Genomic DNA, 26,238 nt, shown 5'->3' on the forward strand with positions numbered 1-26,238 from the left:
CTTCCATCTGGCCTACTTCTGGGGATAACCCTAGACCTCAGAAGAGGTGGGTTTTAGAGGACAGTCATGTGTGGGAGGACTAAGAGAAGCGGGGTGCTGAGGCCAGATGAGAGAGGACTCAGGTATTTCTGTGAGCTTTCTTCATGGGTGTGACCAGTCATGGTAGGAAAGAGAATTAGCCCTATTACAGTACCCAGAAGTGCAGAATAAGAACAATGGATCTAACGACAGGATATCAGGTCCTGAAGCAACACTTGAGGGGTCAATTTCTCCTTGTGAAAACCATCAGAAAATGGAATGGGCCATCTTGGGAGGCAGTGAATGTACTGTCATTAGACATGTCCTAAGGAAGGCAGGATGGAGAGATGTTGGGGAACTCAGATGCACGATGATGAGGCACCAGGACTCTCGATTCTAATTCCAGCTCCACTCTTAGCTAGCTTTGTCACTTTGGACAGTCACTTAACCTCTCTGGGCCTCAGTTTTCTCATCTCTGAATCAAGAGGGTAGGACTAGGAAATGCCCAAGTCTCTCTCAGCTTTGAAATTTAATGAGCTTTGGTGAGGTCCAGTGTCCTTTGCTTCCTTGTCAAAGTGAGCCCCTCCACACCTCCCTGGCATGTACCCGCATGGCTTTTATGCCTCAGCTGTGAGGCGCATTGTGTCTGAAGAGTGTGTTTCAGCAGGTCCAGGAAACACAGGGCGGCTTGCTTTGAGTGTGACAGCTCAGGCCTCTGTACAGAAACTGCTCTGGCATCGAATTCAAATCGCCAGGCCCCCTGTGTGAGTGGATTCCACAGAACCTTTGATAGGCTTTTTCCTCCTGCTCACTCAAGAAACATTTGCTTTTGCAGTGCATGCTCCGTGTGCAGGTTGCTGGAAAGATCTGACAGACTTCTTTTAGCAGTCAGTTATTCTCTGCACCAGTTTTGGTCAGAAGTTTTGAAATTCTCTTCACTTGGTGTCGTGTCATATTTTCAAACATGGACACAAACCTCCTCACTCGAGTCAACAGTACTTAAAATAGCTGTTGACAGCCGCATTCCTCCATCCTGCCAGCATTACATCCCCAGTCAAAGAAGACAGAGGGTTTTATTGATGGAATGAGGTCTGTGTTTATAATGTGTGCGCAGCAGGGCTGCAGGAGCTCGCTTTGGATGTACATCTTGGGTTTAAATGGAAAACATACCTCTCCACCTTTGGATCTCTTTGGAAAGATCACAAAAGCATTTTCAATTTTACTTTCTTGAAGATTCTACTTGTAGGCATTCACTTATCTTATAAAGTATGCTATTATGTTAATTTATAATCTGTGTGGTTGATTTGTTCTCAACAAATAAGTAGCAATCTTCAAAGTTTGCATTTTCCACAAGGGGAAAACCTAAGAGCCATTCTGCCTCCAGGAGACTGGTTTTGAACATTTCTTCTAAGAGAAGATTTAGAAATATCTTTGTATTTTTGATCCCAAGAAGTATATTTCGGGAATAGCTTTTTTACATGCCTTTTGCATATATAGAAGCCATTCTTTTTGAGAGTCAGGTGGCTGACCTGACGGCTGTCACCCCCTCCAGCACACTATGCCCCCGACTTAGTTTCCTGGGGTTGCCATAGCAAAGTACCACAAACTGGGGTGACTTAAAACAGAAACGTGTTTCCTCCCAGTTTTGGAGGTGAGAAGTCCGAAATCAAGGGCCGTGCTCTCTCTGAAGGGTTTGAGGCAGTGTCTGTTTCTCTGAGTTTCTGGTTTTCGTCAGCAATCCTTGGTGTTCTTGGCTTGCAGCTGCGTCACTCCTGTCACTGCCACCATCACCACACGGCCCTCTCTGTGTGTTTGTCTGTGTCTCTTCTCATCTTCGTATAAGGACACCAGTCCTATTAGACAGGGCCCACCCTCATCAAGTATGACCTCATCTTAACCTGATTACATCCGCAAAGACCCTGTTTCTAAATAAAGTCACATTCGCAGGTACCAGGGGCGAAAGGACGTCAACACATCTTTTCAGGCAGGCGTAATTCAAACCGTAACACCCCCACCCCAGACTAGTTTTGATGCCCCCATCTCTGTGTTTCCATAGCACCTCTTATTTAAATGTCTCACAACAGTTGTCATGGTGTACTGTCATTTTGTTTCGTTGGTTCTGCCACTAGACTATCACTTCCTTGAAGGAAGGACTCGTATCTTATAATGTCTTTGCAGGCAAAGTACCCACAAAACATTCAACACCACATAGGCACTCAAACGTTCGTCAAATCAAACGCTTCATCATTGTCACCATGATCCTTTATGTGCATACAATATTAACAATATATTTACATAAGGTTACAAAAATATTATTATATGTAAAAAAAAATTTATAAATGTATCTAACCGCTGCCATTTGTTGTATATTTACCATGTGATGGACATCATGTTAAACACTTTGGGCTTTTTTTATCCCATTTAATCCTCACAAGAATATTAAAATTTAAATGTGATTATCCCCATTTTACAGATATTATAAATGAGGCTTATTAGAAAGATTAGTTAAATTTTCTGAAGTCACACAGCCGGTGCATGAGAGACCCAGGCCCTGATCACAGGTATATTTGATTCCAGACTTGGGCTCTTAAAGCTTGGATATCCTGCTTTCACACGGATTGTCCTCGCTGATGCTCCCACTTTGTGGAGGTGGTACAACTGGCATTCTTACTCACTTCCACCTGGTGAGGATACTGACGCCCAGAGAGGTTAAGGAACCAGTCAGGCTGATGGTCACCCAGCTGTGCTCAGATCTTTTTATACTTCATGATCACCTTTTTCAAAACTACTTTTTTGTGTTGATCACAAAATGATTTTTAAGGATATTAGAGAAAAGGAGGACATGGAATGAAAAAAACATTACTTTAATAGTCCATGAAAAAGCATTACTTTAATAGTCCATGATCTTAACTGGAATTATAGAAGAGCAGGGCTTGTCAATTGCAATGGGGAACTATTGTGAGAAACAGTCTCTCCATCCTAAATTTCCAGTAAACAGGATGTCCTCGAGTATCACGTGGTTTGTCTGTCAGTGACGGTAGATCATATTTTGAGTCAATAATTCTTCTGGAGAAAAGAGAGGAGCTACCGCTTGTTTGTCAGAGCCCCTCCAGCCTGTCTCTCTGCCCTGTCCAAGTCCCGGCCCTTGGCCCCCACACACTTGGCATCTCCCTGGACTTGAGGTCCTATCTGGGTCTCAGGTAGGAGGAAGGGCTCCCTGGAGCCCTGCTTTCTGAGACTCAGCATCCAGCTGGGCTTAATGCTGGTCAGGCTCTGACCTGTGCCCTAGGGACTGATAACTGGGGTATCTGCCTCCTTTCACAAGCCGCAGGCCTCGGTTATAGTGTCTGGATCCAGTCTTGCTTCTCCAGCCTGAGTCCCAGCCTAGGTAACCTGCCTGATTGCCTTGTATTTCCCAACCCATGACCCTATAGTATTGTCACTAAATCCCTGTTCCCCCTGGACCAGGGGGGTTCAGGCCCTGTGACCTGCGGTTGGAGTTCCCTGACAAAGCTGGTCTGCCTGGTCTTGTGTTTGTCGGCTGCTAATGATCTCTACCCAGGACTGGATCTATAATGCTACCATTGGGCCTGATGACCACCTCTTTTCTCTTATTATTCTCTTGGAACACTATGTCCTGTTCGGGGCTGGATTTGTTCCTGGCACGGACAGCTCACCTCTGTCCCCTCAGCTCCAGCACAGCCCAGCATCCACGTCCCACCTAACTTAGTCGTGTCCAGCCTTGACTGGAGACAGGACGCTACTGCCTTTCTTTCAAATGAGATCTATTTCTCACCTCAAATGGGAGACTCTTTGCTGAGGCATTGACTGGAAAGGGCAGAAAAGGGGCAAGCCACCGCGAGGGGCAGCGGACAAAGAGAAAAGGAGGGATGGCAGGCAGCACATCCGGAGGCCTGTCTCCGGTCAAGGCTGGACATAACTAGGTTAGGCGGGGCGTGGACCTGGGCTGTGCTGCAGCTGAGGGGACGGAGGTGAGCTGTCCGTGCCGCCACAGCCGGGGCCTCTGGCCTGGCGGAGTGCACATCTGACCTTCAGTGGCTGCCATCCCGGTGAGAATGAAGTCAAAATATACTAGCTCAAACCACAAGCTCCCTCCTAATCTGATCTGAGTCCTGTGGCTGCTCAGTAGGTTGCAGCCACACTGTCGCACACTCACCATGCTGTAGCTGTGGACCATTGTTTGGAACTCCCAGACCTGTCGGGCTCTCCCTGGCAGGGCCCTTCCTGGACCGCTCTCCCAGCCTCCTGAATCTCAGTTCACATTCTCAACTCTTCCACTGAGTTTGGTGCCAACCTTGATGGTCTCAAACCCTGTGATTTCCCAAGTGGGGAACATGTGATGGTTACCGGTAACTCCAGATATTGGCAATAATGTGTGCCCTGTAAGTGTGGAATGAATGAGTGAGTGAATGAAAGAAACTGCCGTGCCTCTCAAATCCTGAACACAAAACCCCAACCCGCCCTCTGAAAAATGCCCTAGAGTCTAATTGATAAAACTCTTAACTACGTGTGAATCAGTAAACAGGATTTTTCTTTCTGTTTTTGTCCTGTCCATTGGGAAAAGAGAACTAAAAAGAAACATTTGCTGAGTCCTGGCCTTGCCGCTTCTGTGTCTGTGGTCAGCGATAGAGAGAGGAGCCGGACAGGGCTGCGGGCTTTGAAATAAATAACCCTTCCTCTATTTTAAGTACAGTTTTTAAAAAGAAAGTTCTACTATATACTTAATTGGATTCTTTCTTGCTGCAATTTAAACCCTCTTCCTTTTTTCCCTGAGTGGAATTAGAACTCATTATCTCTGAAGTTCACAGGGGCACCTTTTCTAAGTAAGACAAGGAACTGACTCTTAGAGCGTACGTTCTCTCCTCACCTTTGTCTTCCTGTGAGTGTGTCTCTCTCAGACTTTCCAGAATTGTGCATTTGCTTTAACGAGTTAGTACATAATACATTCCTGTGCTTTTTGAGAAAACAATTTCCATCTGCTCATATATTGTTAATAAGTAATGGGTTCTTACTTTCTTTTAAAAAAGTCTCATCCTTCCCTACTTCCCTCTCTCGAATACCGAAGCTCAGATCCTGTGAGGTCCCACATAATTTAAGTGTTAATTCCTTCCTCAGCTCTTGTCAAGCTACTGCACACACCATACAGGTTCCATTAAACCTCATAGTCTGTGCATGCTGATGTCTCAGAAAAAGCAAAGTAGCTCTTGCTGGATATTAAAATATCTTGCTCAAGAGTAGCGTCTTTCATCCCCATTTCTGAAGACGTATTTATTTATTTGGCCTTCAAAAAGAAAACAGAAGTCTGTCACAACTAAAGAGAATGCAAGCGCTGAGCTCTTCATTTCATTTGCGGAGACCATCTGGTTCTGATAATTCACAGGGCTCGCGTGTCAGGGTTTGCCGTCCTGAGCAGTTTCAGTCTTAAATCACCCTGTGTTGGCAAACAATAGTGAGGGCCGGGCCAGGAAAGAAACAGACGGATCTTATGGATGAAATGAGATTAAATAAAGGCATAAGCATGCCAATATTCCCATTGCCAATATTCCTATTTCTAATATATTTACCTTGGAAGCCACTACGTTATTTCAATGATGATGACGTTGAAAACCATTCTATTCTGGAACTTCTCTTTTAGAGTTGGCATCTGAATCAGAGGGCTACATCTTGATTTTTTTTTTTAAGAGTAAATTTTTAGTAGTGGCATGTATTAGGTGAATGATCCAGTTGGGTCATTCTAGGTGGAAACTTTGAAGTAGTCAAAAGAGATGAGTTTAAATAAGGAGCCAGAGACCCGGGCCCTAGTTCTGACTCTGTCATTTGTTTGCTTTGTGATGTTGGAAATTTCACTGCACTGCTTTAAGCCTCAATTTCTTTATCTGTAAAATGGGAATAAGACCTGTGAAACTTGATGGGGATTTCAAATGAATAAGCAAAGTTTGAGTCTTGTCTTTGTTGCTTCCAAACTTTTATGTCTTTTGTATATCACTTCATTTTGAGCAACATCAGAACAGAATCCTGGAGTCCTAGAATGCTAGTGGTCCAAGAGATTATCCTGTCAGAAATCTCATGTTACAGACGAGGAAACTGAGAACCATAATGACTAGAAGAAGTGCCTCGAATGTGAAGGTCACTACTTTAACACAGAATGCTTCTTTGGCATTTACATTTAGGGGTTTTTTTTAAAAAAAAAAAGACCCAAACCAAAAATAACCCCTGATTTTATTGAAGTCACACTGCTACGCTATCAAATTAAATGGATTTCCTAGTAAATGGGACAGCAGTCCTCTTGGGCTTATAGATCAGGATCACTCTGCATATTCTGTTTAACCCAGAGGAGGAGTGGAAATATCCAGGGTAGCTGGAGGGAAGCTGTAATAAACCTTCTCCCAGAAAGGAAAAGTTTATGCTGGTCCTTCAGTATCCTCTGGAGTGTCTTTGTAAACAAAGAGTGTAGTTGTCATTTCATCTGCCTCTGGGCTTATCTGATCTTTCAGCACAGGAGAGTAAGGAGTGAGGCCACGCAGGGGGCCAAAGGTGGGCTAGACATGAGAACCACAAAGGAGAGGGGGCAGGAAGGAAGAATGGAATAATCTAGGTTGAGGAGGGAGCAAAAGATAGGAGAGGAAGAGAAAAGAAGAGAAGGAAGTTTCACCTTGAGGACTGTAGGAAGGGTCACCATGACTATTCCTGGTGGCATCTGTGCTGCTACTGTTTGTCTTCCTGGGAACATTATCACACCACCAGTGAGAGTATCTGTTTCTTGTAAACAGACAAACTCTCAGGAGAGGGGTTCCCCTTTGCAGCTACTCTTAGAAACTCAATACAGTATTTTGTAACAATCCCTGCTCTTACAAAGGTCTTATTTAAGAAAAAAAAAAATCCCTGTACATCACCCTTGTAATTACTTCTTCATTATCACACTAAAAATAAGTCAGTGTTTATATTGGAAAAATCCATCCTTTTTGCCCCCTTCCATTTTTTATACAGGCATAAATTTGTTTTTCACACAAGACATGAAGATTTCAGAAGGTTGGGTCAATTATTTGTCAGTTGAACTATAGGAAAAATGTGTGATTATCCAATCGAACTCAGAAGCGTATATAGCTAATTTTGTGCCTACATGTATCTAACCCAGCCATAGTAATTATAATCACTCTTTGTTTTTTATTTCCTGGGGGAGATAGGTTAGGTTGGACCTGAATGTATCATTATAAAGTATGCACATATAAATTGAACTTTCCTAAATCTAGGTCATTTGGGTAAGAAGGCTCTTTTGATAAAACCAAGTTGACAATTAGATTCACCGGGCACTTCAACATTAAATGATATTCTTCCCACATTCTGGGTCATAAGGCAGTGTAAACAATACACCAATGTTAAGAAACACAAAATCGCATTCACAATAATAGCAAAGCTTCATGGTGCATGATTTTACACTTTAATATGCTGTGTTCTGTTCTGCCGTGTTAATATTTTAAGTAATATAATTTCCTTTTCGCATAGTTTTAAGTTCATCTTTCATTTTCTCTTTACCTTTCTTGAAGAGCTTATTATAATGCTACATCTTATGCCAGGAGAAAATCCTAAAAAATAAAAAGCATAAAGGCAAATAATCTTTGCAGGAATGCAGCAAAAACAACAACAAAAATTGATTTAAGATCCTCCAGCAAAAATGTTTATCTTACGTTCTTTACAGACTCCATCTGTGTACCAGGCTTTGATCCAGGCCTCAACATGATGACTGGAATCACCCCCATTAACCCAATGATACCAGGCCTGGGGCTGGTACCACCCCCACCGCCAACAGAAGTGGCTGTCGTCAAAGAAATAATCCACTGCAAAAGTTGTACCCTTTTTCCTCAAAATCCAAGTAAGTGATGCGTTGAGAAATATTTGCTCATCAATTTAAATTTCTTTTTTAGTGTAGTATTGCATTCATTTTCAGATATGACTCAAAATTTTGCCACATAGATACACAGAGTGGGGATCCATTCTGCAGAAAGTCTCTATTTCTAGATTAGGACAAATATATGGGCATGTGTCCATGTGTCTGTCCAGGAGCTAAATTGATACCCTGAAGGCAGTATGTCTGATTTGAGGATGCATATCGAGCATTAAGAATGTTTTTGCGTGCAATGAAGCCTAGCATTTGCTGCAGAACATAGTGTGAAATACGTGAGCACTTCCATCCATCTTCACAAATGTGGGAGAAAAAACTCTGAAATGTGTTTTGCTAGATGGAAAATTGAATTAATTTGGCAATTTGCAGTTTTGGGGGGAGCCTACATCTCAGAGTTTCTGGACCAAATTGCATCTGCTTGAAGGAAACATACATTTGATGAAATAAATGGGAAAGAATTTTTTTTTCCATTTAGCCTCAGATACTACGTTTATGGGCTTAAATAGCTAGAATTTTTTTTTATTCATATTAATCAGTGTTGCCTTTTTTAAGTGGACTTTTCAGAAGATTGCTTTAGTAATCTACATATAAACTAGGTAAAATGTTGTGACAGTGTACATTTTATCTTTTTAGACAGCCTCCCCCAAATTTAATAGTTTGCTCACTTAAATGCGAATAATAATAATTTTTTTAAAAAAGTATTTCTTCCAGGCCCGGTGTTTCCCAGACAAGTAAGTCGTGCGCGTGCTTCCATGTCTGCTCCCTGTGTTCCGCCTTACTGCGCCATTATCCCGCCACGAGACAAAGCAGATAGCAAGCCGAGGCTTTTCATCACGTTGTCATTTCATCGTGCTTTGTACTCTGTGAAGTGTTTTTCCCCTTTTTTCTGGGGAAAAAAACACTTCTGCATTATGAAGGAGAAATGAAATTATGCTAACATTTGCTTTATCTTTGTTCGCGGACAAGCATAGCCACTGTGTGTAGAAATGAACAGAGACAGTAAAGAAAGGTTGGGAGGAGGAGGGGAGAGGAACATAAAAAACAAGACAGCCCGGGATCAATGTAAGTTGGTATAGAAATCTATCATTACTCAGAACGAAGAAAGTTACTCTGCAAGTCTTGCTTTTGCCGGGTGAACCTGAAAAAAACAGCGCAGAGAAATAAAAGGCCAAACCTTCTGTTTTGTTGTGATTATTAGATCTTCCGCCTCCTTCCACAAGAGAACGACCTCCTGGGTGTAAGACTGTGTTTGTCGGAGGATTACCAGAAAATGCTACTGAGGAAATTATTCAAGAAGTCTTTGAGCAGTGCGGTGATATTACAGCGATTCGGAAAAGCAAGAAGAATTTTTGTCACATTCGCTTTGCAGAGGAATTCATGGTTGATAAAGCCATTTACCTTTCTGGTACTTTGCATTACATAAGGGGTTTTCCAGGCATTTTGTTATGTTTTGTGATGTTAATATGAGCTTGTTCCCCTTTCCCTTAATACACAATAAAGTCCTCACAGTTTGGGGCTAGGAGGAATTCTGCCTTTTTCCTTGCCTGCCAGAAGCACTCTGTTAAGTCTGTGAATGTACCTCACCACAGGAACGGTCCCCCACCACCCCGTCTTTAGGAATTCCATCGTTTCTAATTAATGTTCTCAAGTGCTTATTAGATGAAAAGCAATATTATGAATACTGAGGACCATTATTATTATTGGATGTAATTCTCTGGGGGGATAAAGTACTCTCTCAGCATAATTTCAGTTTTTCAAAATTGGTTCACTTTCTAGACACCAGGGTACCAAATCAAGGTCAGTTGCTCACAGAAAATAGTTGGTGGGCCCTAGGGGAAGGCCCAAATCATTGCCCAGTTGCGAGTGCATTTAGCTTGGTTAAGCCCGCCCCATGATCCCTGCTTCTTTGGTGCCAGTTTATATGGGAAACTTTTACAGATGTTGAAATTAGACCTAATGCCGCCTTCCACTCTGTGGGTGTTGAAGCAAGTGTATGGAGTCTGTCAACAATGCCTTTGCCAAATCTAAGAATTATGGGGCCGGTGTTGATAACGTGGCTTCAGAAGGACGTATTTTTATATTTGACTCATTGCCATTCCCTCACACTCTCCATCTGCATATTTCAGTCTGTCACTCAGAGCACCACCTCCCTATTCCTGAGGCAAAGCTAATGGGGGGAGGTGAGAAGAGAACAGGAAAAAAACCACACACAGCTGAATATTACTGCCAGGTTTACTTCATCTCTGCAGGTGGTCCCTATTGCCATGAAATTCTCTTGCAAACCCCAGCAGCCTTGGGGTTATTCCAGCCCCGCACAGACCTTCCTGAACTAGTGATATGGAGAACTTTAAAACCGTTATTCTGATAAAACCTTACAAAGTGGAAAAAAAAAATCTGAAAGCATTCCAAAATGGAGATGGAAGACAAAACATAGACTGAAAATATTTTACAGCACACTAACAGCTCTGTTTTACTTTTCACGTATTCTTTGCTATAGCATCAGAGCAATCTATTAGACAATGGAGGATTCTGTCGAGCGCATGCACTGGGTTTCACATGCCCTGGGCAAGACAACCTCTCTCTGAGCCTCTTTCATCTGCAAAATCGAGACAGTAACAGTACTACCTCTTAGGGTTGTTATGAGGAATAAATCAAAATAATGGATACTAAGTGCTTAGCAGGGTGCCTGCAACATAGGAGCCATTCAGTAAATGGTTGTTTTTAACACCAGTATCCGGATGGTGATAAGGAAGGGCTGATTCTTGTTTCTCAGGAACCCTGTCTGGGAACTTGGGTTCCAAGCACAGCTCTCCCAATCAAACTATTACTTTACCTGCCCCACCCCCCCATTAAATGAGAGGATTAGACTAGATCATAGATGCTTTTCAACACTGACATAATACGATGCTTAAACCCAATCAGAAACCCCATAAGACACTGCCAAAGACAAAGAGGCCCAAATTTAGGCACCTGAAAGGTATTGCTTTATTTATACCTTGATGCTTTGCTTTTCCCAGCTCGGGCCCTTGTCCTGCTTCTCAGCGGGGCCCTGACTGTTCCCTGGTTTGCCCCATTGTGACAGGAGGAACCCACAGCCAAGGCCTCACCTCTGGCCTCCCTGCCCTTGGGGCACAGGAGTCTCCTGGCTCCGCCTCAGCTGCCCCGCAGAGGCTGCAGCATCAGTCCAGGGAAGATCTGAAAGGCTGATTAATTGGAGGGGCAGGATGGAAGGAAGGCTGCCCCTCCTGCATGCGAGCTTCTGCGAGCCTGAGCCCAGCTGGAAGGCCTGTCTAATTTTAGGGCCGTTGGAATTTGAAGGCCGAGCTAATTTTAGACTCAGCCTCATCAGGGTCTCTTTTAAGGCCTTAATGATGATGTTTTGGTGAAAGAGAGGGTGCTTTTTGGAACCAGAGATGTCTGAAAAGCGATGCTCTGGACATGAGCAGGGGAAAGTTGCCTGGCCAGTTGGGACAGCTGGCCAGTCTCAGGCCATCCTGCCTGCTCAGCTGTTATGTATATATCATTGTGCCTGCTGACTTGTTAAGTTTCCATGGCCCACAACCAAGATACACTCTGCTTTAGCATTAATTCTGCTCATCTGTGATCAGATGTTGGTGTTTTTTGTAGGTATTATATCTTACCATTTTTAGATACCACCGATGAAAGCTAGGAGGGAGAAGGGCATACCAGGCATCAGATGTGAGCTCTGTTTCATATTTGTAACTTTTCAAAGGTGTGAAGTGCCCTGCTGGGGAAAAGCCAGCCTCAACAGGGATTTTTCAGCTGAGTTTCAACCCCAAATACCAAGATAATCCATTGAAATCTACCACGAGATCTTGAACATCAGTGCAGTGCAACCTAGCATTTCACAGTGGGTTCTTCTTTGCAAAGCCCCTGCACAGCGAAAGTGCTTATTTTTGCTCTTTCCTCCGGCAACCCCTGACAGCTGTGGTCCCGCTGGGACCTAAATTTATGTTTTCAAAATCTGAGTACCCCAAACTGAAGAGCAACCTCAAAGCTGAGTCTTCCTCATTTGAAGTTAGGCTCACTGGCTGGTTTTGGTTCTGTTTGTGTTGATTTCTCAGATCAAGTTTCTCTTCATAATCTTTCTATGTTGGGTAGCTCATAGTAAATCCCCCAAAGATTTCCAGGCCCGTTTTTGGTCTAGCTCTGGGCTCTTGCATGCGCTCCCGCGGCCTTCAAAGATTGTGTGGACAATTTGTGCCGTGCTGCATGCCAGGTGAGGTGCCGCCGGGCTGTGAGGAAGGCAGAGGCGAGGCCACTTGATTGAAGGTAAAATATTCTCCTGCGTGCCCTAGAGGATAAGTGGAAATAAAACAGCATTGTAAAATTGCCTCGGTAATTGTGGCTTTAGCAGCTGCCGAGAGAGAATTGAGCAGCAGCGTTTTCTAGGGGAATGAAGTGATAGCCTGTGACTGAGGTGTGGTGGAATTTGCTTTGTAGATCTTTTTAAATAACATAGATACTCTTTATTTACTCCTACTCCACCTCTTTCTAAAAAGAATTTGAGAGCTTATGCAATAGAGTTACAGCAAATTGAAAATATAATATCAAGGCCATAAAAAAGGGGGAAAAATGCTACATGCCAAATTTGTTTCTGAGCTTCCTGGAAGCCAGAGGGAAGAAGGAGTTGTGGTAAGTACCTTGGTTCTTGAGATCATCCTCCGTAACACTGGCTTGAAGACTGGCAGGTGACCCTGTGAGACACCTCCCAGAGGTGTGTTTATCCCCAAATTTATAAGAGGCTTAACGTGGCAGAGCTTCCAGGTTCCGGGGGAAGATAACTGCTTCCCACCTCCCATGGGGAGGGTGTCTTTTGCAAGGGCACAGAAATAAGTGAGAGCTCCCTGCTAGTGCACCCCGGGGGCCTGGACCAAACTGCACCCTTGTCATTGTTGCACTGTGATGTGACCTGACTTTCCATTGGTTTCAGGTTACCGGATGCGATTGGGGTCTAGCACGGACAAAAAGGATTCAGGCCGCCTTCACGTGGACTTTGCCCAGGCCAGGGACGACTTCTACGAGTGGGAATGCAAGCAGAGGATGCGCGCCCGTGAGGAGCGGCACCGGCGCAAGCTGGAGGAGGATCGGCTGCGGCCGCCCTCGCCGCCGGCCATAATGCACTACTCCGAGCACGAGGCCGCCCTGCTGGCCGAGAAGCTGAAAGGTATGAGGCCGTTCACTCTCGCTGTTGTTCCTCAGCGTTAGCCAGTGCTCACTAAAAGAAAAACGCAGTGATCCCAAAGCGCAGAAACCCCGTGTGTTTTTGTTGTCCCTTCATGTGCTGATTTCATGTGAACTGGGTCACCTGGAAGCAGGAGACACCTGGATTTCCACATGTTGGTTGGAACACAGCCCTGCCCCTTTCCAGTGCTTTCACATGTGTTCTCATGAATAAGTGAGTAGTGTAATCAACAAAACTCATGGAAGGAGGGGCACGAGAGTCATCAGCGCCAGCCCCAAAGCAGGCTACTAGCTTCTGACCCGTGTTGATTGACTGGGCCAGTGTCTACTCCTGTGGTTGGGCAGGTCCTGGGGTTTCTCCGGCTCTGTAGAGTTTGCACCTGTGGTGGACCCTCAACGCCTCCCTTGAAGCACATCAGAAACGGAGGTGGGTCTGTGGAGGATAGAAGAGAAATGTAGACTAGGATCCCTGTCTTCAGAGATGGAATTGAAGGACACTCTTAACACCTACAGGATAATTAGGAAGAAGAGCACATATATTTCTTTTCTTTAAATGTTTGCTGTGCTCCTCTTCTGGTGTTTGATGCTGTGGGAGAGAAAGACATGGACGCTTTAGAATCTGCCTATCATTTAGTACAGAGGATTGGGGAGGGACCAGATTTCGAAGTTAGGATGATGTGTGTGAACTCTGTTCCACTGTTGATCAAAGTTGTGTGACCTAAACAGCATCTGTGCATTTTACAGGCAAATGATGGTCAGACCCTCCTCAGCCATTGGACATGCCAGGTTTTAATGACAGAACATAGGTCACAGTCACTGGCCACATGTAGGTGTCTACAAGTAAATGACTAACTGTAATACAGAGCAAATGACCTGATTGTCAACCAACATGTGAGCAACATGCTTTGGGAACTCAGAGACAAGTGTGAATAATGTTGAGGAAATTCTCAAGAAAGTCTTCACAGAGAAGGCAGAATTTGAACTTTGCAGGATAAGCGAGATTTTTCCCTCAGGAGAAGAAGGGGTCTAAAGAATTCCTAGTCAGAAGCTGGAGCCCTGGAAATAATGACACATGTAATAAATAAATATAAGTAAATAAAACAAAGGCATGGGGGAGAAAGGCATGTCACCTGCTCCGTCAAACACGCACACTGCATGAAAGTTTATAGAGCAAGGTGAAGCTGGAAAAGCAGTCTCGGGCCAGTTGGTGGAGCCCTGAAGGCTGCCACTGGATTTGGGTTTTATGCCATAAACAATGGGGAGGCCATTAAAGATTTCTTACAACAGGAGAGATGTGATTGATCCTTTGAGTATTTTAGAGCATAGCTTGTGTATTGATGGCAGTGTGTAAAGTGGATTGGATGTTTACACTGAAGAAAATATGTGAAAAGCTGCCCAAAACCTATTTTAGGAAGATAGGAAGTTGACATTCTATTTCTTTAAAAAATAATTTTTTAAAAAAAGACTTCTAGCCTTCATCCCCTGTCCAGGCCTTGGGAAGCCCTTATCAGCTGCAGTTGCCACTGAAATGTCCCATTTTAACCACAGAGTGCTTCTTGCCAATGCTTTTGGTGCATGTTCTGCTGCTCTGAAAAGGTGTGTCTTACAGATTTCAATACATACACTGTAGCTGTCCCTTTAATAAAAAGCATATAAAATGCAAATGCAGGCATCATCTCACTTTTCCATTCAGGCTAGAAACCATAAGGAGTGGCCAGAATGAGAAAGAGCAACATCAACCAGGAGTGTTGATTTTGGAACAAATAATTTTTTTTAAAATACCCAGTACATTGTGTAGTATCAGCCTGTGAGCTTCACAGACTAAACCGTATTCAGTCATGTCCGCACCTAGAAGTGGTAAAGACTAACGCCTTGGTTCTGTGACCTCGTGGAGGGATTTCACAAAAGCTTGGCATCTACGGTATGTTCTTTTTAAGAAACCAGCACAGAAGTGCCGATGCGTGTAAGAGGTACACACCATTGCCTTTCCTGTTAGAGGATAGCAGATGGGGATGTCAATTTGGTGAAGTAATTTGCAAGCCTTGCCATTTCAAAAATATATATTTATGTAGATGAGTATAATTTGCAGAATTTAGAAGCTGCACCTTTGCCAAGTACTGTGTGATCCCTTGAGGAGAGAACAGATTGGAAATTTTAATAGATGGCTGTTAGAGTAGAATGAACTAGCTGGGGATACATCTTAGGCAACAGTCAGGTAATATCAAGCTTGACAATTTCAACCCAAGCTCAGGGTTTGGAATATAAACAGCATTTAATTGCTTAGGAAATTGGCTGCCTCAGAGAGGAAATCCACTCCATGCTCCTTATAACGCTGCAAAGCCAGACAGGAGGAGCCAGGGAAACTGTTTCCCTGAAGATGATTTCATTGATGTGGAGACAAAAATGCAGTCGAGACCTAGTGAAGAAGACTGGGTGAGAAAGGAAATGGAGATGCAATGTGAAAATACCTAATTGGATTTGATTTTTTTTCCTCCCCTGAGACATCTTGCTGTCTTAGGTTTATTATTTTTTTTCCCATTTTACAATATACTTGTTTATTCTTAAATTTTCTTTTTGAAAATCAGCTTTATCCAGCAAAATCTATGCAAGCCAAGTCTTTATGATGACCCACAAGGTTCCCATATCCTGCCCAGTGTTAAAACTATGCACGTAGTAGCTGCTCACTAAATTCATTTCTTTCTCTCTTCCTTAGCTGTTTGGATCTATGAGCATGGTGCGTTCCCAGCCAGTAGTGCTACCAGGCATGACCAGAGGTGTAGGGAAATGATATGTGCTTGGCCATCATTCCTTTCACTCTACAAGTGTTTGTTGAGCTCTTTTTATATGCCTGGTACTGTGCTAAGCACTGGGAGGAAAGAAAACAGCATGCAAGCCCCTGCCTCAGAGAGTTTAGGTTTCTTGAGTGACAGAGGCAATTACAAAGCACTCTGTACATACTCACTATTATGCATGGGAAGAGCAGGGTGCTGTCTAGAAGAGACGCAACTAGCCAGGCAGTGGTGGGTTGAGGGAGAGAGGATCATCTGGGACCAGGTAACCCCAATCAGCGGCCACTGGGCCTTCTGAATTCAGAGGAAACAATGAGTTGTAATTGTATAGTGTATAAGGCACTAGCGTGTCTGTTACGTTAATACCAATTCTAAAAAAGAAAATTAGCGGGCACCCTGCTGATTAAATAGACATTGTTCTGAGACAATTCAACTTAATGAAGACTGACTGGGAAGTAACTGCTCACAGACCCAAAGTTTATAGCATGGCTCTGAGAAAGTGAGGAGCTCAATAACACCATAATTACGCTTTATTGGAAACAGTAGCACCAGGCAGATGAGATAATGAATTTCAGTGTGTCTAACAGAGACCATCCACCCCTGGAGGAACCCTGTGTTTGGACTGTGGAAGGAAGAGATTGATTTCGACAGTGAGGAAAGATTATATCCTAATTCACTGGGGGTTTCTCCTGGCAAGAGCATTTAAAAGTTTTTGTGTACTTTTTACCCCCTTTGGAAAGCTTCACCTAATCTTTCATTATGTGATGAAATGAAGAGTTTCTCTCTGCATCAGGTGAAGTTTTGACAAAGCTTTGCAAGCATCGCCCTTGGGATTCCCTGATGTGTCATTAGGAATTCAGCCCTCCTGGGATCAGCATCCCTAATTTCTGGAGGACTAGGCTCCGATTTGCATACAGAACTGCCCCTGTCAGCCTGCCAGAGGGGGAAAGGGTGGAGGTGGCGCCAGCATTTTGCTGAGATGGTTGTCAATATTTATAGTGCCAAGAAAGTAAAAATCAATAATGCTACGAGCCAAGTGGAAGTTCCATTAGCTAAAAGCCAGGCTGCCTTTCTTAGGGCAAAGGAAATATGAAGCACAGGAGCTCACGTGGGAACCGCTTCCTTGGGCATTTCTGACCTTCACAGAGGCAAGGTAGGCCATTCCAGCTGGAAGCATTTTGCTTGACCCCAAAGCAGAAATAATCAGTGCATTTTCATATTGCTTCCCTTAATTTTCTCATCTTTTATAGGTACTCAATAGTTGGGAAGTCTGTGTGTGTGTGGCGGGGGGAGATAGAGGGGAGCATTAACCATTCGTATAGCCTTTTAGCCTTTTATGCTATCCATGATTTGGAGGATAAGTAAGGTACCAGCCATTTTGATGCTTAACTGAGCAGCCAGAAAATGAAGATTTGTTTAGGGGTGTCCACTGTTTAGGGACACAGAGTGAAACTTTGGGAATGTGGCAGTAGCAATGCTTTGGCCATCCTGGAATTCCCATTCTTCTTGGGTCAACATGTTATTGTACAATGTGAGCTATTTCCAGCTATCATAGAAGCCAGAAATCAGTGACACACCATTCACTATGTGTGCGTGCACATGTGTGCATGTCCCTATTTCTTTGGAAAGAAAAGTGTTGTAGAATGCCTTCCTTTTTGTTTTTCTCGTTCTCAAGACATTTTGTTCGAACATGGAATCTTCCCTCCTGTTGTTCCTTTATCGACTCAGCCATCAATAAGGGTCCTACAGCCCACCTAAGTTTTTATATTCACTGTCCATGGCCTGAATTTTAACCACCTATTGTTCTGAAATTCAAAGCCAAATCTTCTTCTGCACACAAAGGGGAAGAAAAAACTACTTACCAATTTGCTTCCTTTTCCCCTTCATTATCTACACATCATTTTGGTTAAAGTCCCCCACCTGCCGAGTCCTGGGCTCCGTGCCACACCCTGGGGTTTCAGATGGGACTGCAGCATGGCTCTGCCTTTGATGAGCTTGCAGTTCAAGGGCTGCTGAAGGATACTATGGCAGCGAAATCATGACCATCTTACAAATAAAAAATAAACATGCCAATGATTTTAACTCACTAATGAATGGGGAAATCAGTAAGTTAAAACTGGTTCAAAACAGAATTTGCTTTATAAAGATTTATGTTTCCTACTGGACAGAAATTCATTTGGATTTCTATGGAGAAGAATTATTTGCATTGTTATCAGTTTTTCACAATTTATGCTCTATCCCTACAGAGTCGTAAAATAACCTAGTCCAAGACAATCAAAGGTTCACACCCCTGTAGGATCAGATCATACCAGCAGGGGCTGGAAAGGATCCTCTAGTCCATGTCCAGCATTCCATCGAAAGGATCTGTGGTAATCTCTATGCCCGTTTCCAAGCCTTCAACCTTTTTTTTCACATTTTCTTCCCTCGGATAGGGATGACAGATGTTTAAGCAGCTATTCTTTAAATGGGGGAGGGGTTTTGGGGTCAGGGCTTCACAAAGCTCCTAAGAATCACATCAGATCCTTTTAATAGTCTCCACTATCTCAGTTTTCCATTTCTGCTTTTCATTCTCTCTTAACTTAGACGAGCTTCTAACCTGCTCTCCTGGCTTTCCTTGAGTGATTTCTTCCAGTACTTCTCAAACTTTAATGTGCATATGAATCACCTGGAAGAGGATGCAGATTGTGAGTCAAGAAGCCTGAGTAAGGGCGAGTCTGCCTTTTCAACAAGCTCCCAAATGAGGTTCATGCTTGTGGTCTTTGAATAGCAAAGATTTATCCCATACGCAGTTTTTTTTTAATATCTACCATATGCCAGGTGCTCAATAAACGTGGAAGAGAAGGGAAGGGAGGGAGGTTGACAATGTCAAGGTAACCAGAAATGAAATGAGATGGGTATGGATTCAGGTAGTAATAGATAATAATTAGAATCTTATTTATTCTTCACAAAGCTAAAAACGGTTATTAACTTCCCAGAATTGAAAATGCTTTCAAAAAGATTGAGTCATTTGATAAGCTGGTTAGCGCCCTGCTGCAGAAGACTTTGCCTCTGTGTGGTTATCTGACATTACTCTTAACTTTTTTTGCCAATGGCAGTGACCTCAGAGGCCTGACAGATAACAGGACCAGGGAGCTTAAGTGCCATGAGAACATTTATCTCTGGCAAACAATGTGAAAATACTCTTTCACATGGGACTTAAATGTTTATTTATCAACTGATGTTTCCCAACTTTTGACCATGAATCTGTGGCTTTCTAGTACTAATCACTGCGAATCTTCTAGAAATAAAGTGTGATGAAATATACTCTACGAAGAGAAAATCTCAGAGTGACCAGAAGATTGGAATATGTTTTGGAAGTGTCAAAATTCAACTGAATAAATTTTAAGCATCTTATTGGTTTTATTCAACAATTCGTGAATCGGGCAGCATCCCGTCTAGCAGAGAGAAAGCAGCTCTGAGGAGCTGCACACAATGAAAGACTTTTATAGGCAGAAGGGAGCAGGACAAGGAAGTTGTACTAGCAAAAAGTGGATTGGTTGTGACAAGGTCACTTCCCTTTAGGGGACTGCACGGGTCTGTCAGGTAGATGATCTCACTAGTGCTGACCAGGTGATTCCTGATTGACTGGTTTAAGATTCTGTTTCTGGGAGAGCTGAAACTGTAATTAAGTATCAGTTTGGTGTTGTGGGGCTTAGCGTGACTATTTTGGATCTTGTTTTTAACAGAAGTTTTATTCTCATGTTAGCCCCTCAAAACTGGAGACGGATCCATAAACCGGTAATTACTGTACAGAGTGACCAATACTTTAATAGCAGGATATGCAGGGAATTGTGGAAACATAGCAAAGGGACACCCAATTCATTTTAGGGTTCCAGGAAAGCTTCCTTGATGAAAGGCACCTCTGCTGAGTCTGAAGGGAAGAATAACAGACAGCTGGACCAGGAATGTGCAGGCCCCTAGGATGAGTGCATAGCCAGTGCTCAGGCAGGGAGGCATGGCCATGCTGTTTAACAGAGAAGAGGATGAGAAAGGAATGGGGGATGGATTGAAGGGCAAAACGCAAATCAAGGGAGGCCGTGGAGCAGACATTTGCGGTAACCCAGGTGTGACATTGTGAGGACCCTGATTAGAAAACATTGAGCAGTTTTTAATGAGAAAATGGTCTATATTCATTCCATAATATGCCAATTTTCCCAATTCTTTCTGTGGGAAAAGCACATCTGCACATTCTAATTTCTAAACTGCACCCATGTTCAGAGTTAGGCCTAAGCATGTTCACAGAAAGTATCTGGAATTTTTATAAGTGCGTCTTTGATGTGATTTTTATGAGCAGTGTTAATTTCTTTCCACATGAATAGCTTTAATAATGCTGCAATCTAAATCCTGTTTAAATTAGTTTATATTGTTTTCTGTTTTCTCAGTTGATCTTTCTACTGAATACAAAATTGAATTTACAGTTGGATATTGAAAATGACCACTCCCAATTCACTCCTGTAGCCATTCAGAGAGAGTTACTGGCCTAGTGTTAATTAATATAAAGTTACTTCTTACATGGCAACAGATATTGACTACACTTACCAGTCATGCCTTAACTGATGTTCTTTACATTTAAATTGAGTGTCAATACATCAATCATGCATTGGCTTGCCAGTTTCATAAAGTTCGGAAATGAGGATGAAATTGGGAGTTTTTAAAACTATATAAAGTCATGTGCTGCCTAATGATGTGTTGGTCTCTGACAGACCACGCATACAATGGTGGTCCCATAAGATTAGTACCACACAGCCTAGGTGTATGGTAGGTTATACTATCTAGGTTTGTGTGAGTACACTCTGTGATGATCCCACAATGACAAAATTGCCTAACGACGAGTTTCTCAGAATGCATCCCCGTTGTTAAGCGACGCATGACTACTTCTTTTAAACTAATGGAATTCTGCCTACTATTTCTTGTTGAAATGTCTTTCGCCTACTTACTTTTTAAATTGTATATATATTTTTTAAAGATTGAAACCTGAGCTAACATCTGTTGCCAATCTTCTTTTTTAAGTTCTTCTCCCCACAGCCCCCCAGTACATAGTTGTATATTCTGGTTGTGAGTGCTTCTGGTTGTGCCATGTGGGACACCGCTCCAGCATAGCCCTGACAAGCGGTGCCATGTCTGTACCCAGCATCCAAACTGGTAAAACTCTGGGCCATGGAAGTGGAGCACATGAACTTAACCACTCAGCCATGGGACTGGCCCCTAACTTGTATGTTTTTAATTGCTTAATCCTAAAAATGCTGTTTCTGTTTCTGAAAACTATCAATTAACTATAATCTGCTGGTGAACTTATACTCTAAGTCTAGGAGTGAAGAACTATAAAATTTGATTTTTAGATCATTTGAACAAACATACACTTTTAAGCACTTTTTTCTGACAGTAAATTAGGATATTTATGAACTGAGTGACCTCAAGCTAGAGAAGGAAAAACTACTGGTACACAAGGGGAAGAAAGATGAGACAGCATTGCTCTCTCTTCTCCTCGTAAGCTCTATGACAAAAACGTTGAGGATTTTTCTTTGTGTTATGTAGAGATGAAAGTCACAGCAAAGGGGAAAAATGGTACATGAAGTCAGTGTTTTCTTTTTTGTTGTTATTTTTTAAAAGGAAAAAAAGGATTTCTTATAAGCGTTAGGTTTATTTCTGCTGTCTTTTCGGAGGTCCATTCTCCTAACATATATTGGCAGGGAGAGAGGTAGAGAGTGCGAGGAAGCAAAATTTATTCTAACTGTAACGGTCGCAGTGGGCCTCTCACAAACATACTGCTAAATTATGGGCCTCTCCGTGGGCTGAACGTAATGTTAAGTTGTATGATGGATTTTATCTTATACAAGCTGCTCCGGTCCATGAAATGAGATAAGAAACCACTGCAGCTGGAGTTCACTGAGGGTTGAACTTAGACTGAAACTCCAGAGTTAACAAAATTGTATGAGCCAGCTGTGGTACTGAATGAGTGTGTCTCGTGCCTGTGGGTTGAGATTTTCAAGGAAACTTGAGTCTTTCACTTGCAGGGTGCCCTGTGGGCATTCCCTGGGCCAGTTATCTCCTCTGGTGAAAGCATGAAGGCAGAGGGGGCAGGTTTGCACAGAAAAAAAGCTTTGATCCCCAAGCTCAGACACTGCCGCAGCGGGAGAGGTCTTGGAATGGTGGCTGATCAACAGCCTGTCGATATTAGCTGCTTTCCGTCCTGGAGAAGGTGGAGCACACTCCATATGCACTGAGTGAGGCTGATCCTTCTGTATTCAGTGCACATACCTCCTGAGCCAGCAACAGCCACAGTAAGGAGGTTGTACCCCAGTCTATGAGGGGGTTCCAGGGGTAAAAGATACTAAAGGTGTTTCTACAGTGCTCTACAAAATTCACAAAGTGCTCCAGAAATGAAGGTTTGGTATCATGTATAAAATACTAACAACAATGGTTGATTAAAAAAAACATATGGTGGGTAAATTAAAACACCTTTACCAAACATAAATCATGCTGTATCTTCTCATCTGGAGAGAGAGAGTGTGTGTGTGTGTGTGTGTGTGTGTGAAAACAACGCATGAGGATGTCTCTCATGTCCCTCCAGTGGAGAGAACATCATAGGCTCTCAGGATTTGTCAAATAAATGAGTATGAATCTGAATCTTCTAGTCTAATTTTACTCCTTATTTTTACTGTTCAGACTGTACCCAGTTTACTGGAAAAATGTAGGATATTTTTCTTAAATCACATGTCCCAAGGGTAGAAAAATAACAAAGGAAAGACTTGTTCCCTACAGTTTGCCTGCGAAATGTACAATGAGCCTTCGGCAGTAGGATCGATTAATGTTGTAATAACTGACATACAACTACCAGTTCTAATTAACTTAATCACCTTCAAACTTGCTTTTTCTCTACCTCCAAGCCGCACAACACAGGTCTGTTCCAGTTCCCATTCGTGAACAGGCAAGTCTTTCTGGTTTCTTTGAAATAAACGTTATCACTTATTTACAGATGGAACCTCATTCCTCACTCCTGTGTTGCCCACATACACCCCTTATACCAGGTTCAGATGTGTTTCCAGTAGCTTTCCAAGGCAAACACTGACCACCCCACGGAACAGGTCCTCTTTGGTTGAAAACAAAATATTTTATTTTTCAGCCTAACCAAATATGCTGTATCAAACCCAAAGTGAAATTAGTTTTGAACTGCAGTAGAACGAGAATTGACTTACTCCTGCTACCACCTTGGGAACGATATCTTACATTGCAACCAGTTTTAAAGTAATTTAATCTATCCTCCACATTTTGACACTAACTCAGCTGATTTCAAGTCAGAAAACTAGTATCACTGTATAACATTTCTGATGAAGGAATGAGAAATGAAGTGGAGGCCAAATAGATTAATAACAGTTTTTCAAGCCAATCTTAAGAAAGAGAAATCAGAGTCTGATGGAAGAATGAGGTTGTGCCGTATTACAAAGAATGCCCAGAACAGATCTTCTAAAATTGAGCTCATCATGTTGGTAAACGAGAGGCTGAACCCCACTTTGTTCTTCGGATGGTTGTATGGTGCTGTGGAGTTCAATGGGAAAAGAGAAGTTAAGTGATAGAGAAGTTTGTCTCAGAAAAGCTAATTTGTCAGGTTCTGAAAATATTATCCGCTAAGATGAGCCGTGCTCCGTCTTTTCAGAGGAACCAAAGTAAAGCATATTTTCTTGCCTTCGCGTGATTTGTCCTTGGTGGTTTTCCATTTCCAGATGATAGCAAGTTTTCAGAGGCTATCACAGTGCTGCTTTCCTGGATTGAACGAGGGGAAGTGAATCGGCGTTCCGCAAACCAGTTCTATTCCATGGTGCAGTCGGCCAACAGCCACGTCCGCCGGCTAATGAACGAAAAAGCCACCCATGAGCAAGAGATGGAGGAAGCCAAGGAGAATTTTAAAAACGCCTTAACTGGAATCCTCACTCAATGTAAGTAAAATTTTGGGGGCCATCTGTTTTGTTGTGATTTTGCCTTTTCTTTTGTATTTCATTTCATTTTTTTTTCATGTGGGGGTAAGTAGTTCAATAATTTCCCATTCTCCTCCATATTGAATGGCAAACCTCATAACCTATTTCATGTCCTGTGGCAACTTGGAGGAACACGGACCCTGCCCTGAGAGCTTGCTTCTCAAGGTGAGCAACGTTTCTGTAGCTTTTCCTCAGAACACCAAGCCCGGCCACCAGGGCAGGGCAGCCAGATGTGTCTGTGCCGGCTGGACCCACTGCAGTTCACACCACACCTGCGGGGTGGCTGTCCGCACAGCCCCGCATGTCCCTCTAGGGCTACAGTAGGAAGCAGACCCTGAACGCATTGTCCTTGGGCTCTGGTTAGGAAGAAGGTACCGACAGAAAAACTCCTCCTCAGGATCCTTTATTTGAGGTGAGCTTGGCTGTCAGCATGGCGGCTCAGAAGTCGAGACTTTTCTGCAGGATTATCTTTTGTCCTTTCTTCATTTGGAAAGCAAATGGCCCTAACTACTTAATGCTGGTGATTTTTCATGTCTAGATCCTAAATTGATGAAGGAGTATAAATGGGGCTTTCTTATAGAACAATAGTCAGGGTAATTACCCAGGGCTCTATTCAAAAAAAGGGCGTATGTTTTTTTTATGGGCACTCTATCTGTGTCTGTAGTTAACGTCACAGCAGCCTAATGCATCACAGCTGCTGATGTTCCCTTGCCTGGTAAAAGCCACTGAATGACACTGTAACAATGCCCGTTCCATTCCATACCAGCTGCAAGGGCCCCGCACGGGATCGCAACATATGCGATTTACATATTCATTCCGAGAATAAATGTTATTTTCAATGTTCTAATGTGCCAAAATGCCTATCACCTCTTTCATCAGTGTAAACCCAAGGGATAGTGTATCTGTTAGGATGGGTGAGAGAGGGAATGAAAAACCAGAATCTTAAATGTAAAAGTGTTTTTATATGACTTTGTGGCCAAAAGACCGTTTTTGCAGCAGCATAGAATAGCATAGATTCCCCAGTCTTGAGGAATGGCCCTTTATCCAACCGTGTGTGTCCAGCACTTCTGAAGTTAGGGTTTCCAGGGATAGGATCAAGAACACTAATGGCATCCAAAAATGATACCACTTTTTAAAGGAGGGAAGCAAAGAATGGATTAGTGGCTAGAGGAAAGGTGACGGTGGATTTGTAATGGGGAGAAGGGAGAGAGGAAAAGGCCACACAATTCTAATAATACAACTCCAACAAAGTTATGACAAGAAGCCAAATACCTGAACAGTAGAATGATTACCGATTACCTTCTGTTCACTAGCATCCATTTTAAATAAATTCTCATTCTTATGCCATTTACAGTCCCACCTGGCAGGCAAGACTCAATGCTTGACTTGACTCTGACACTGGAGACAGGAAGGCGGACACCCTTAGAACTGGGGAGGAATTTAGTATTCGTTGGCCATATCTGTTGAAAGAAGCATCTATTAAAATGAGGCCCTGATCTCATGGCTGAAAGAATACCATGTAACTAACTTTATACAGGTATAAGCTGGCCTAGGTCTGAAGCCGCTGAGAGAGAAACAAAGAGGTCTAGCATGTGGGGATCCAAATATCAGTGTTTTATTACTCATAAAAGCTGAACAGGAAAGTGAGGTTGAGATCTGCAGCAATAATGGGCTTCCTAATGCTGGGCCTCAGGAGTGAGCATCTGGCCACAGGCAGCACTGAAGGCCACAGGCTTCTTCCTCTGGAGCTGGCACCTGTATTTTCCACCCAGTGCATAGACGAGAACAGGAAATGAGTGCGCACCACAGGCAGGCTGGTTCCCTCTCTCCCTGAGAAGGAGGGAATGAAGGGATGGAGCAGGGCCTGGAATTTTTGAGGGAAATCCCACCTCGTGGAAACCACAAGAGTGGAGATTACTGTCACAGATACCTCTTAGGCACCTCGTCCATAAAATATCAAAAATTGAATTCTTTTAATCTTCAAACCTGTTCCTCTTCGGGTTTTTCCTTCTCATTTTAGTAAATTGTCAGACCAAAATCCTATAAGTAATTTTTATGTGCACCATCTTCCACCATCAAAGCCCATATCTAGGCCATCAGGAAATCCCATTGTTTCAGCATTCAAAAATGACCCACTTTTCTTCATTTCAACTGCCACCGTTCAAGTGCAGGCTGCCTGAACTAAGATAATAGCTTAGTGTGTCAGTTAGCTATGGTGTCCACCTGTGAATAACAGAAAACCCTGCTAAACTTTATCTTAAATAAATAGAGTTTTTTCTTCTCTTACACAGAA

General features: G+C 43.0%; 1 protein-coding gene across 34 annotated transcripts in view; it reads left to right on the plus strand.

Moving 5' to 3' along the window:
• ENOX1 (ecto-NOX disulfide-thiol exchanger 1) overlaps nucleotides 1–26,238 on the plus strand; it is a 536,764-nt gene that overhangs the window by 383,237 nt on the left and 127,289 nt on the right. For all 34 annotated transcript variants that reach the window (XM_070578360.1, XM_070578374.1, XM_070578365.1 and 31 more), the window contains 4 exons: nucleotides 7,736–7,909; nucleotides 9,138–9,344; nucleotides 12,894–13,127; nucleotides 23,694–23,906. In XM_070578360.1, the coding sequence (XP_070434461.1) occupies nucleotides 7,736–7,909; nucleotides 9,138–9,344; nucleotides 12,894–13,127; nucleotides 23,694–23,906 (828 nt within the window). The remainder of the gene's footprint in view (nucleotides 1–7,735; nucleotides 7,910–9,137; nucleotides 9,345–12,893; nucleotides 13,128–23,693; nucleotides 23,907–26,238) is intronic.

Source organism: Equus przewalskii, chromosome 16 (genome assembly GCF_037783145.1).
Source record: "Equus przewalskii isolate Varuska chromosome 16, EquPr2, whole genome shotgun sequence".
Classification (NCBI taxonomy): domain Eukaryota; kingdom Metazoa; phylum Chordata; class Mammalia; order Perissodactyla; family Equidae; genus Equus; species Equus przewalskii.